This window comes from Eleginops maclovinus, chromosome 11 (assembly GCF_036324505.1).
Source record: "Eleginops maclovinus isolate JMC-PN-2008 ecotype Puerto Natales chromosome 11, JC_Emac_rtc_rv5, whole genome shotgun sequence".
NCBI classification, from domain to species: domain Eukaryota; kingdom Metazoa; phylum Chordata; class Actinopteri; order Perciformes; family Eleginopidae; genus Eleginops; species Eleginops maclovinus.
Genome location: NC_086359.1, coordinates 20535501 through 20550092, shown reverse-complemented (window position 1 = coordinate 20550092; position 14592 = coordinate 20535501). Strand labels below are relative to the sequence as shown.

At 40.2% G+C, this 14592-nt stretch overlaps 1 protein-coding gene across 1 annotated transcript in view; it reads left to right on the top strand.

The window, feature by feature from the left end:
• atp2a3 (ATPase sarcoplasmic/endoplasmic reticulum Ca2+ transporting 3) overlaps window positions 1-14592 on the top strand; it is a 53858-nt gene that overhangs the window by 9698 nt on the left and 29568 nt on the right. Inside the window, exons 2-5 of the mRNA XM_063894587.1 lie at window positions 3670-3687; window positions 4317-4399; window positions 8466-8570; window positions 9778-9916. Of these exons, the coding sequence (XP_063750657.1) occupies window positions 3670-3687; window positions 4317-4399; window positions 8466-8570; window positions 9778-9916 (345 nt within the window). The remainder of the gene's footprint in view (window positions 1-3669; window positions 3688-4316; window positions 4400-8465; window positions 8571-9777; window positions 9917-14592) is intronic.

The window sequence follows — 14592 nt, the reverse complement described above, 5'->3', positions numbered from 1 at the left end:
GGTCTACATTTTTGGCAGTGCGATCTGCCTCTGAAATCGTATTCGGTGAAACCATTCACGTCAAAGAATGTCCTACCAAAAAACAAAGCTAACCCAGTGTTGCCTGCTATTCTCCTGAAAGTTACTGGCAGCACTATCTGACAGTCGCTAACTCTTTTTTTGTCAGAAGATTTGATTTGTTAATAATTGTTGGGATAAAAAGAGAATTTCACCAAATATAACTCAAATGTTTTTTATGAAAATGACCAACCCTATCTTAATATGGCTAAGTTTAATTCGATGTGACTATTCCCAGCCTGCAGAGGCTACTAGTGTGAGCCTGAGCCATCAAACTGTGTGTTTTTTTTTTTTTAGGTGGGGGGGGGTGTTGATTTTTGCAGTCAGAGCGTGCACCAAGGCCCTGTTGATTGCGTAACAGTTATTCATGGTACATTTGGACAGACACTGGCACACTACCTCAGGAAAACGGTTGTTTTTCGAGGAGCCTTCATGAGCCAAGTAGCCATGGTAACTGATGAAAACTTTATCATGTTTGTATTTTGCACAAGAGGGCCTGGCTTGTTAATACTGCCTAACCACACTCAGATGTGATGTTGACTGGGGGTCTCGATAATTGGGGCTGTAATTCGGTAATGGATTCGACAGAGGAGCGTAAGAGGATCCGGGGCTGAGAGCTCCTTCTATCAGCATGTCGGTTGCAGTGCGGAGAGATAGACAGGACATGTTTCCTGCTTCTCTTCCTGCCTCTCTGGACACAGCTCTATGCTGTTGTTGGCAACTATCTCCAGGATGTGTCTCCCCTCTGCTCTGCGCTGCTCGCTTTTTCTGCTGCGAGTCAACAAGCTCTTTTATTCATTGTCTGGGCTGAGAGGGAGGAGGACCGGGGAGGTGCTGTGGGGACACGGAGCGAGGGAGAGAGGTGAAGTCAGTATTCAGGAATGTGCCTGGGCAAGCCTTTGGGTTGACACAGGCCAGATGACTGTGAGGGAATCCTTGGCAGAGGGAAGCCGGGGAACCCCATTCAACACTTCCAGCCCTGTCTCTCTTTCCTTCCCCTCTCCTCTCTCTTTCCCTTTTGTCTGTCTTGTCCCTTTAACTCAGTCAATTTTTGTCTCTAGCACTCGACTCACAGCCAAGCTGTCGGCCATAAAAAACATTATACAACCAGGGAGGCACAGTAATGGGGAAACAGGCTCATGTCAGACTGGTGGAGCATGGAAAACAGCAGAACCCACTCCTCCACCTCACCACCGCTGCTGCTGCTGCTGCTGGCACAGCGAGGACAAAAGTCCCCCATGAGTTTAACCGTGTCCAACCTGAACTCTGAAAACCCTCCAGACAGCAAGTTTGAAAAGCAATTTACAGTGAATCATCAGCTATTATTATGCACGCTCCCAAGAAGGTTGTTACCTAATAGATGAATAATATTCAGCAGATCATGTTTTGGTCTGACTGGAGGCGTTATCATATTCTTGGCGTTAATGCCTATCTAAGAACTTCTCAGTTCTTTAATAGCTTGTTTGTACAATCCGTCTGCTCCCTCTGGTTTCATTTCAACTGCAAGGAAAGCACATTTGGAGGTTGTTGAACGGTTACAGAAGTCATGATGTGAGATAATTTCTCTTTCTGCCAGTGGCACGTGTAAGTGTAGCTGCACAGTTTGAGTTTTTGGAATGAGACTGTGGGCTAACGTCATAGTTCCTTTCCTCTTTCCAGGTGCTCTCTTCACAGGATCACGTTTTCTACTTATGTAGCACTGTCTGGTCAAAACATGCAGAGAAACATGAGGTTTCCACAGTTTGAACAAGAGATTCACCTTTATGGAAAGAGATGATGATAAAACGAAGGCTTTGATGTTAAATGCACTTAAACCAGCAGGAAATGATGGATGTCATCATCGCACATCATATTTCTTACATGTGATGGATGTTGTTTTTACATTGGAGCCATTCGTCCGTAGCTTTGCGTTGGACTGGATGAGAATGTTACAGTGACTCAGCACGCCTGCGTCTCAACGTGGTGGCACTGATCAACAGTACTTGTCAATTGGAATGTTTTTAGAACATGACTGATGTGTTTTCTACTCACACCAGTGACTCATCTGTGTGGTGGGTGTCAGGTTCTGGTAATCAAATCAGAAGAAATGTTCAGCTTGCCTCAAAATGTCAGAAAAACACCAGCTTTTCTTTACGAATGACAGATGAAAAATGACAAAATGATGTGAAAGAAAAGAGCAATGCGTTTTGATTCACAGGTTTGTTTTTGTTTGAGCTTACCCACACACTGATGCACATGCTGATGACGGAAGAGAAAAGGAGGGGGTTTAGCGATGAGAGAAAACTCTGTGAGAGGCTAGTGAGGCTGCAGCATGAATGCCAATGAGATCACCGCAGCTTTGATCAGGGAAAAGTGTTGCCTGGACAATCTGAGCAGAGTAAGCGTAATACTAAAAGTCATTTCAGATAGGGCTCCAGCTATTGATTATGTTTAATGCCTTGCAATTATTTTTGGGATTAATTGATCACAAGTTCTCAGACCCTGAAGCTACTATTCCAAATTGTGTGCTTTGTCCGAACCATCTAAGATGAAAGTAATAACATTACCAAATCTCAGAATTCTCACTATATTTGTTTGCTTGATAAATTGCTTCAAAAACTGAGTATTACAATGTTTGCCATTTCTGATTAAGCTCATATTTTATAATAATTACAAAATGATTTGCATAAATAAACAACACTTTGTTTGTACAGACCAAATCTACAAATGATAACCCATTAAAATGAGAAATATTGAACCCTGAACAGTTTAAGGGCTAAAATCTTTGGAAATTCACTGCTTCCACTCCATCAAATCTTAATATTTTCAGTTTCATGGTATCTTCTTTAACCTTACCATACATGTTATTATGTTTTTGACCGAGCAATATGATTATGCCAACATTGCATTTAGGTGTACATCATGGGCATTTTAAATAGCTTTTTCTACCAAAACATTAACTGAAAAATAATGGGTAGATTAGTCAATAATTACAGGGATTGCTTGTTAACATACAAGGTTTATTATAGAAGCTTACAAGATTAGACATGCATAGAAAATGGATTTGGCATTGCAAAGAAATATGCACAACAAAAATAAAATAAAAACAAAAGCATTTCAGTTCCCAGATCATGAGATGAGCAGGCATACTGGCACACAAGGCCCTGGTAAAGTCTCATGTAATTAAATAAATTGTATTTATATAGCAAAATATCACAAACCACACATTTTCCTCAAGGTGCTTTTATGACGCTGATTCTTATCCCAGTATTGTCCCATTGTTCCGAGTTTCATTATGCAGCTCGATGCCTGAAGCTACATTAAAGCTACTGAAGGTGGAATATAAAACATCTTGATTTGAGAATAGCATATCCTCGGCTTTGATTGCTAGTTATTCAACTGATTAATAATACAAAAGCAGATAGTAATCCGAAAGTATTGCTGTTCTACCTAACTCTCTCATCATCACCCAGCAGAACGATCCTACAGGGAAATTTGTACGCTTGCATGCATATCAAAGTCAGAAGGAATTCATCAAATGTATTAACTGCTCTTGTCTTTCTCCCCCAACTCAACCACATCACTCTCTCCTGCCCTGATCACTTTACAACCGGCCTGGTGTGACATCCACAGAGCTCCCCGCTGAAGAAGGTAAATATTGATTTTTCCACTTCGCTGCGATCCTCCTCCCTTTACGAGCTGATTAGCAGTCTTGAGCCGGGATCTTTTCTGCTCTGTAAACAGAGGGCTGAACTTTAGGAGTGTACACTACTGCAGCTTTCACCAATGGACACACTCCACTACTCCTCTGTAAACACACTTTTGTGTTTCTTTATAAGAGCTGTTCAGTAAAAAGCAATGTCAATGCATCTCACAGATCCGCTCCACCGCTAACAATAGGATACACTTAGATAACTCAGAGTGGGAGACTTTAAATAGGGCATGGTGGTTGCTGTGCATTACAACAGCTTGAACTGATATCAAATACCAAACTTTAAATGTATTTTCTAAATTCTCCCATACCATTAACGGCTAGATATATTGTTGTGCAATAATTAAAGTCTCAGTGATTGCAGGATGTTCTTGTTATAATTGTTTTACTCTAATTCTACCCTTTATTTGTTGGTGGTTTATAATTATAATATATCAAGTTCTTTATGACACCTTAGTTCTTAATGATTTACCCACACTTCTCCTCACTGTTGTACAGTATTTGTAAAGTCACTTCTGTTTTGCTTTTGCACCAAACAGTTAAAAATAAAGGCTTGTGAATATTTCAGGAAAGTCCCTGTGGGATCTGATGGTGGAGCAGTTTGAAGACCTTATGGTGCGGATCCTGCTGCTCGCTGCCTGCGTGTCCTTCGTAAGTAACACCCGAAGTATTATTCCTCCATATTCTTATTATTTTTTAATCTTGATCCCATTTTGGATTTGATACCCATGTTCAGAGTAACAATTTGAACAATGTTTTTTTGTTAATGTTTTGGCTGTTATTCATTCCTTTTTTGGAAGGAAGACAAATAAATCTTTATTATAAGAATATTATGAACCACTTTTAATCAAAGGCTAACTTTTAATATGCAGCAGATGCATTGGTTTATTGCATACACCTAACATGCTAGCTCCATGAGGTTTAGGCTTTGCTTTATTCCCTGGTTACAACACAGCAAAGCCTTGTTTATGGTCCCTTTTCACGTGGAAACATGTGTATTTCAGGCTTTTCCTTTCCACCCAGTGTTGATATGGTTTAATTGAGGGGAAACGGGCAGAGCTAAGCTCCCTCTGCTGCAATGCCTCAAGCTGTGACCCTGGTTGCAGTCTGAGGGTGGTGAAGGTCAAGCACGTGTTGAGTGAGGGAATCCTGACTGCATAATAACTTCTTCTTTTTTCCAGCACGTCCCTGGAGTCTGGGGATGAAATTGCTGTTGCTATTTCTGAAAGTAGGAAAGTTGCTCTAAAAATGAACATGACACAATATATCTTCTGTAAGTGCTGTTGTGTTAGGCTGTAACTGCAGGACTCTGGAGTGTGGGCCCACTTTTCCCCATGTAAATCATGCTTTAAAATGTTGTTTATGGTGGAATACAGCCCCTGTTCCACTGCCGCACCGACCCTAATGCTTTACAATGTTGTTGTTGCCTGGAGTGGTTTCAGCTCAGGATCCAAAATGACGTTCCTTGTGACCTGATTTGACTCAAAGTCACAAATATATTAAAAGCTAGCAGCTTGATCCAACACATTTCGTGTGATTGTCCCCTGACATTTCTATAGTGACATTTTAACCTTGGTGTTTACTCTGTCCGTCTCCAGTATACTCAGGGAGTGGCTGAAGCAGAGTGAACTGGAATGAAAGACATACTTTAGTTGGGGACTCATTTGGTTGTTATTTTGAATATATTCAAATTGAGTAGATTAGACTCTCCTTCCTTCTTTGCATGACATGATTAAAGCTTATTATCAGACAAAATAGGTCAGGTGAGGATGCTCGGTAAATCTTTATACTTGGGTCTTTGTGATGAGTAATATTTACTTAGTTAGATTTAAAATAAATGTATAATCAAGACTTTTCTCCACATCATGCTATGCTTTTTTGCAATTATCCCATCTGGAATATATCTATTTTTAGAAATGGTAACATGTGAGTTAAGAATTACATTTCATTAACAAGGTTTTATCAAAAACACTCTGACAGCTCTCTAGTTTGAGGCTAGTTTTCTAAAATGCTCTCTTTGTGGAAACATGTTATCACCTTTGTTGCGACATAAAAGGGGTTGTATTAACCTTTAATAACGGGACGGTTCTCGCTTTAGAATAGGTACCTGCAGAAAGTACAGTGAACTGTTAAAAAATGCATTGTTAACTTGGAATGAATGCATACAAAATATGTATTCATCTTACTAGAGAAACAAAAACAACTTTAAGATTTAACATTGACATAGATATATTAGCTAAACTTAATACATTCGTTTGCAATGCTATTAACTAATATAAGAAACTAAGCAGGCTATTAAATGAGGTGGCAGAAGTACTCAGATCTTGTACTTGAGTAAAAGCAGAAGTAACAGAGTGTAGGAATACTCTGTTACAAGTAAAAGTCCTGCATTCAAAATGTTACTCAAGTAAAAGTACAAAAGTATTGGCATTAGAATCTTCTTAAGGTACTCAAAGTAGTCATTGTTTGATTGGTCCATTTCAGAATAATATCTCTGATATGTTTTATAATTATTGATCATTAAAGTGTTCTCAGAGCTGGTAAAGGTGCAGCTACTTTTAATGACTATGTATACTGCAGGGTAGCTGCTCAATTTAAGGTGTAACTAAAGTCTGATTTAAGGGTTGATTATATTTATAATGGTATTAAGTAATTGTAACAGGATAGAAGTACAAAGTGACTCAAAATTGTACTTGAGTAAATCTACAAAGTCACTTTAAACCACTGAATAAATGTTAAAAAGTTTCCAACAATTGCTTATAAATGTATTTTCTGCAATTGAACTTGTTGATGATGCTCATATTAACATATACATAGTTTTTAACATATTGTTAATGACCCCCAATTACAGACTTTAATATAAAGCAATACCAGCTTTGGTATTGTATACTATATATGACAATATTTGGTTATTTATTGAGCAGTTCCTCAGTTTATCTAACAAGTTTATTGTTTGCTTTCAAAATTGATGTTTGTTAATGTTGCTGAAGCTGGCTTATCTGGTTAAATGTTAATAGGGCAGAGCCACACATAAAGCCACAGCAGCTGCCTGACATAATCACTGCACTTCCTCCCTTTGAGCTGAAGAAAGAAAGAAGGCTGATTTTTGTTTGGTTTGCCACGTCACTCTGTAGAGTTAATGTTCATGAGACTATAGGAAAGACATTTTGTTAAATCAAATGACAATAGAATTAGATGTCAAGCCTTCTTTGTATATAGTACATTTTTCAATAGGTGACCTTTTTAGGAGGGTTTGTTTCCTGACCAATTTGATAGGAATGGATTTAGATTTTCCACTTGGAGCATCCAAACATCCACATATAATGGGCCATCTGTTGCCATGTGTCTCAGCGTTCAGTTATGCATGCGGGGTGTGAATGTTTAAAGCTGTAAGTAGAGATTTATTTTGGCAATCAAGTTTTGATTTCAATACCCAAAGTAAAATATGAGCTAAACGTAGTCTCAAATTGCCAAAAGCAAGAATTTAGGTTTCTTCCAGATCCTCTTAATGAGTTCTAGAACCCAGAAAGAAATCCTACTCATCTTGAAATTTAACCTCCTTTTGAGTGTGAAAGCAGTAAGGTATTCTCACCCCTCTAAACGTGTTCTGATTGTGTCTTTTAAACCGTCCTTACTGAGAAGACTGCCCTCCAATCTTCACTCAGTCAGAGGGGAGATTTACCGTCCCCAATGATGGGGAATGATGAGCTATCGACCGGGCTCTGGTCTGCCTCGACATACACTCCGCTGCTCAATGCACCGGAGGGGGATAGTCTTTTATCATTTGATAAACCCCATCAGATCATGGAAAAGTAGATTCCCATTATCTCTCCTTTCTTTCTCTGTGCTGCTCTCGCTGTGCAGTGTGCTTAGTTTCATCGGCAGAGTAGCGCTGTAAAGTCATTTCAGTGTTGCAGGGGGGAGCTTTTTATGTAATGATCTCCTAAAGACGTACTTTGTTGCTTGTTAGAACAACCTAGTGACTGCCATCTCTGACAGTCAACGGGCTAATGTTCAGTAACATGAAAGTGAATGCATAGTGTTTTCACGAAATCTGTGGAGTCATTGGGGACATTCCATCAACATAAATCCTCATTTTTATTTTAGTCTTTTTATTCAGGATAGTTTGACTTGAGCCACCTCGAAGGCAGTACTTTGAAGCAGCTATGTTTACATTAATAGCTAACCCTAACTCTAACTCTTAGCAACAAACTCACAGGAAATAGACGGCTAGCCCCACCCTGTTAGCAACAAGTACACATAATAAGTGTATCTGCCCTGTTTTGGATAGCTTCAAAATCTAATGGATTCTTCATGGCTCATGCTACACCCTTTCAAAGTTTAACTACATTTGTGCCAGGAATTTTTCAGTAACTCTGCCAATAAACAGACAAACCTGGCCAAAAACATAACTTCCTTGTTGGAGGTAATAAGAACTTTTGGAGCACAATGAGTGGCGTCAATGAAGGTGTTCATGAGTTCATCTGATAGGGCTGTGGAGGTGCAACAGGTGGGAACTAAATGTAACACACACTGGTACACGACTCCTATGTCCAAATAGCATTTCAGTTTGGTTCTCTCTCCACATTTTCTTGCTGAAGGTTTTCTCCTATATGTATTCCCGAGCAATCCATGTTTGAAAATGTATATCCTGCATGCAACTTGAGCTGCAGTATGAAACGTGTGCTAATGTTCTGTTCACTGTATGTTCATCTAGGTGTTGGCTCTGTTTGAGGAGGGAGAGGAGTCAACCACCGCCTTTGTTGAGCCTGTTGTAATTCTTCTCATCCTCATCGCCAACGCTATTATCGGGGTCTGGCAGGTGAGATACTGTCTCTATCCTGTGTCACCACACACACACACACACACACACACACACACACACACACACACACACACACACACACACACACACACACACACACACACACACACACTACTAAGGATGTTTCCACATGGTTACAAAGGCCACCAATGCCAGTGAAGACAGTAAAGTTACAAAATGTTATCTTATCCACCAGCTGTGGCCCAATGCATGGATTCACCTTTGGTATCTTTTTATGTGTGTGCTTTATCCAAACATGTTCTAACATCTGTACGTCAAATGGCACGTCAAGGGCTGAGGCTGTACACTCCTGAGTTTTGCAAGTCTGTGCGTCAAGTCAAAACCTAAACAAACCAGGGAGCTCATGCAAAGTGCCCCCGCGGTTCATTTCTGATCAAGAGGAAGATGACATTTTTAATGCAAACTTCAAATATAGATCTGGAGCATCCAGCGGCACTTCTGGAAAGAAGTCTGAGACCGAGTTGTAGGCTGTTGTTAGGACACAGTGGAATAACTTACTCAAAACATTGGAAAACAATATTTGAGGATGATTATAATTCATTTTAAGATGCCCTAAATTCAAAGAAAGAAAATTCCACTTCAAGGCACTTGGGAGAATGCTGTGAGCAGATGGTAAACCACAGTCATATATCGTGGTCATGTAAAGCTTCTATTAGAGAACTGTCAAATATTATATTTCTCTAAATAAAAACCCACTAATCCCACTTCTTCGAGAAAATACCAGAAAACATAAATCAAAGGGTTTTTTCTAGTAATTAGCAGCAATAATTAAATAAAATTACAATAAATTGATTCATAGCTGGTAATCGATGTCAAAATGAAGCATGTTGCAAATAAATGAAAATGAGTCGATATCCTTGAAGGAATCTTCCTGTTTGACGTGAGAACTAAGACCTTTGTGTAACTTTCTCTGGTTATGATTTTTCTAATTACTTATTTTGCATGCTTTGTATATATGTATATACTATGTATATATTTATATAATTTCTTATGCTAAGAAACATCCAAAAACATTACTTGCATTTCTATATGTATTTTTCTCATTATAAGAGGATTTATTTATATTTTGGAGTCTTTGCCTGCATGCTTTTCCATACCATAACGTGAGACCTTGAACGAAATATATTCAAAATCTCACTCTACCTATTTTTTTAATGACTTCCTATTCGCCACCGTGTTACAGGAGCGCAATGCAGAGAATGCCATTGAGGCTCTCAAGGAGTATGAGCCAGAGATGGGGAAGGTGTACCGCATGAACCGTAAGGCAGTCCAGAGGATCAAATCCAGAGACATCGTCCCGGGAGACATCGTGGAGGTGGCAGGTGAGCAGCCGCTGCACCCAGTGGAACTCTAACTGTCACACTGAGACTAATTTACGCTTTGTCTACCTCTAACACTGCTGTCACCTTGCTGCCTGTGCTGTGTAACACTGCTGCCACAAACACACGCCTTTGCCATCCATTCATGAGTCTGGAAACACTGTGTGTGTGTGTGTGTGTGTGTGTGTGTGTGTGTGTGTGTGTGTGTGTGTGTGTGTGTGTGTGTGTGTGTGTGTGTGTGTGTGTGTGTGTGTGTGTGTGTGTGTGTGTGTGTGTGTGTGTGTGTGTGTGTGTGTGTGTGTGTGTGTGTGTGTGTGTGTGTGTGTGTGTGTGTGTGTGTGTGTGTGTGTGTGTGTGTGTGTGTGTGTGTGTGTGTGTGTGTGTGTGTGTGTGTGTGTGTGTGTGTGTGTGTGTGTGTGTGTGTGTGTGTGTGTGTGTGTGTGTGTGTGTGTGTGTGTGTGTGTGTGTGTGTGTGTGTGTGTGTGAGAGCTCCTCACTCACACTCCCCCATCATTACATGCACATACACACAGTCCCCCCCGCTGTAAACTCGCCCATGTGTGGGCAGCCTCCTCTAAAAATAGTGTTGTTGTCACTTCAGTTCCCGAACATCTGTGTGTGTGCCAGAGTTGATGAGTGAGTGCACACATGCAGCACCGAGGAGATCACTTCTGCATCAACATGAGAGCGAAATCCTCGGCCTCGCATGGCCGGAGATTCGCCTCAGACGGCTGTTTGGGGAAGGAGGGAGAGCTCAGGATGTGTGTGTGTGTGTGAGAGAGCACCATGTTCATTCATAATCAGGGCACGTAGAAGCAGGGAGAGATTTTACAAGCTGCATTGGTTTCCCTGCTTCTCACACAGGGTTCCCAGCATGGTGGAAAAACTTGGAAATCATGATATCAGTAAAACCCCCACAAAATGTTGCCGTGTTTAACCTGTAGGAATATATCATAATATCAGATGTATAGCTCTGAAAAAAATAAGAGACCACTCCACATTTTTCTTAAATCTCAATCTCTCATGTATGGCAGCCATTCCAGTGTGTGTTGAATTCCAACACAGAGAAATGTTGTCAATATTTTATAGAACACAATATAACAACAACAACAAAAAATGTATCTCAAAGACATATCTGTAATGGTAAAACTGGAGAAACTGATAATGCTGAAGTGGTGTCCTTATTTTTCTGGAGCTGTATATTCTGTAGCTGCTAACGGAAAATCATTCTTAAAGTCATCAGTGACAAAATGTTATTACTTAGTTTGTGTCTTCTCCCCGCATTGTGTTTCTCCATCTATGTATGCTAACAAGCTGAATTACATATGATTGTATCCCATATGTTTGAATAGTGCAACTTAAATATTGTTTGTTAGGGAGTTACGGAATATTATGTAGTCTACAGACTCGTGTTGCTGTTGTTTTATGGGTTCGGGTTTCACTAGCGTCCGTCTTATTCTCATAAACATCATTTCCAAAAGAACCCTTTAGGGAGTTTCTTGTTCTCCTAAAACAGGGGTGTCCAAACTACGGCCCTGGGGCCAAATGCGGCCCGCAGGCCATTTTGAATCGGCCCTCTGCAAATTCTAAAACTTGCTACTCATAGGGTAATGTCACTGTGACCTTTTTAAACATGTTTTTGGCCATAACTCAATAATCATATGCATATCAAATCAAACAAATCACTTACTGTAGGGTACAATATTGAAGAAATTACATTTTGAAGCCTCATGGATTTCAAGCTCCAACTTGACAGCAAACAACCACTTAATTCGGGGCATATGGTAACTCTGATTAATGTAAATATATAACTAGATTTCAGATCAGAACAATGCATTGGCTGTGCTTGTAGTTTGTATTTATGGGATATGAACATAATCGAGTATTGGATTTTGAAAAAGTTGTTTTACTATAGACCCCTTGAAAAGGTTTGGCATTTTAGTTAAATTAATTTTGTCCATAAAAACGTGGTTGATCCCTGTTTACAGCTTATCTAGTTTACATTACTTGCATGGGAAAGTAGTGAAATACAGCCTGTGTGTTAATGTGACGGTAGCATGCCCTTGGAATTGCTACTTGTCACAGCATGTATATTTCAGTTGGGTAAAATGTATTCTCTTTTTTTATTTATCCTGAGTATGGGCCTAACTAACTGTAAGAAATTGAAAAAGTTCTGTTCATGTTATAGGTTGTGAATGATTATGGATTATTTTTATTGTGGGCCCTTGAAAAGTCTTGAGATTACGTAGGAACCCTGTTTACAGAGAGTCTATACTCCATTAATTGCGTGGGAAAGTGGCGGAATCCACTTAGGCTACGTGTGTACGTGCGTTTATGTGACAGGTAACACTTCCTTGAAATCTGGGCTTGTTACAGCCGGTGTCCTCCTTCACACATGCGTGCGCACACTGCCAGACACAGACAAGCCCACACAGGTAGCAAGCACCAAACTGAATGCTCAACCCCCACCATCCACCACTACCGCCGTCCCCGTCAACACCAACAGTGTCACCATGACAACGCTCCATGCGCCGACTCATCTCGGGGACGCTGAAGTTCACAGTTTTTAACGACACCTGTGATGACAGCGTGGAGGACAGATCAGACTTAAAATGAACCATCTGCTGTTTGAATAAGGGATAATATGTGTTGGCTTTCTGTCAGCAGCTGCTACTGGATCCATATTGGTTTTCCCATTGTGGGGAAATAGGGGGCATGCAGAAACATTAGCTACTTTTTAATGTTCAGTGTTGTTTTCATTCTATTTTCAGGGGAGACGGGTGATAAGGGTTTTTAGCTTGTGTAACAACTATCCATGGACAATTTATATTAGATTGCATGGATGGCTTTTGTTCTGTTAATAACTAACCTTTAAAGCACAATTAAACTGGTAAAATACAAATTAAATAAATGTAAATGTTTAAAAGTAAAATATCTAATATTTATAAAAGGTTCATTATGATGGAGAAAAAACATTTTCTAACATTTAAATATGTCTTTGGCATTGTACACTCTTTTTAAATGCATTTCATTATTGTCCTTACATGGTTTAGAAGGTGAGGGTATTTCCTTCTGCAGCCAGAGAGAGGGCTAGACACATAAGTGTGAAACTGTCAGACTGAGGCAATAGAAGCTATTCCAGCTTGTTTTACGTACATTTACTGTCAGCGTTGACTTTAAGGAGAGGTATCAAGATGTTGTTATGCACGCGGCTGCATTTCTGTAAACGCACTCAGTCATGTTAAGGGCTTCGTTCATTCTTTCTGACATAATGTTGTTGCTAAGCAGTTTTAAACAGGGGTGAACAGCAAAGGCAGGTACACACTCCTCTCACTTAGAAAGTGGTGTCAGATCTGTGTGCAAACCTCTCTGACTGTAACACTCAGGGTGATGGTGAAAGAGAAAAGAAATTAATGTTTACCACTGATTTCCTGTACTTCTATGTACTTCAGATTAGCCTGTGGTAACTCCATGGTTAGTGGATGCAAGTGGATAAAACTAAAGGGCCTCATTTTGCTTTTTTGGGTTGTCCCTTTCCTGTAGCGTGTTGTATACATTTTTGTGTAGTTATGTTAATGGTTAATGTTAAAATCACGCCAGAGGTAGTTTTCTGTCTCCAACACACTCTTCCACCTGCCTAAAACTCCGCAAATGTAGTCCTTCGTTTACTGCGAACATGGTGACATCACTATGTAACACTTGCACTTCCATTGGATAGCAATCTAACACATTGTAAGTGATAGACTAAGCGTTGGGATATCTCTAAGCGGTTGACCAATCACAACAGAGCCAACCAGCTAACCAATCAGATTACACTGGGCTCTGGTTTCAGACGGAGGGTTAAAAGAGGTGCTGCAGCACAGGCAGTTTGAGAACAATAAACTACTTTTTGGAACATGAACATGTCTGCATGGAGACATGTCACAGTAGAGGCAATAAATACAAATATGAGCCTGAAAATGAGCATAATAGGGCCCCTTTAACTTCATGGGGGTATCAGGAAGGGACCCTGTTTACATGTGTATATTTGTGAAGAGAAATTAACATAAATATATTTACTCTAATTTGTAATTGCTGCTGATCGCCAGCCTTCTTCTAAGTATATTGCTTCGATGCCAGTCATGGTTTCGACACAGTTTTGATTTGTGCCTCCACTGGAATTTTCCTTGGCTTTTTTTAATAGAGTGACTGCAGCGGTCAGGTTGTCGGGAACTCCTTGAGGGTTTACACAGGACCCGAAGAGATGGAAAGCCAACGAGTCATGGTTAGCCTGCATGTGGATAAAGATATCTCTGCCAGTATATTATGTAAGAGATTTTGTTTGGAGTCCAGTTTTACCCAATGGAAGGAGAATGCCGGCTGGCCTAACCAGCTGACCTCATTTGGTTTAACGTTTATTCATCTGTACTTTAGAGGGTTTTTTTTCTTGCCTTTTGATACTTGAAAGCATTACGAATCTTAGTCAGACACATTTCTGCTCCTTCTGATATTCAGAAGACTGTTTATGTAAACTCACAGTGGCTGTTTAGGATACATTTCTCTTATAGCAGATGGAGACTGTCTGTGGGAGGCCGTGGCAGAAAGTGTATCGGGGAGCAGGAGTCTGTGTAGGCGTTTTGAAAAGCCTCTCTCTTCTGCCCTTGGCCAGTCCTGCTACAGTGAACCTGTAGCCCCCAGCT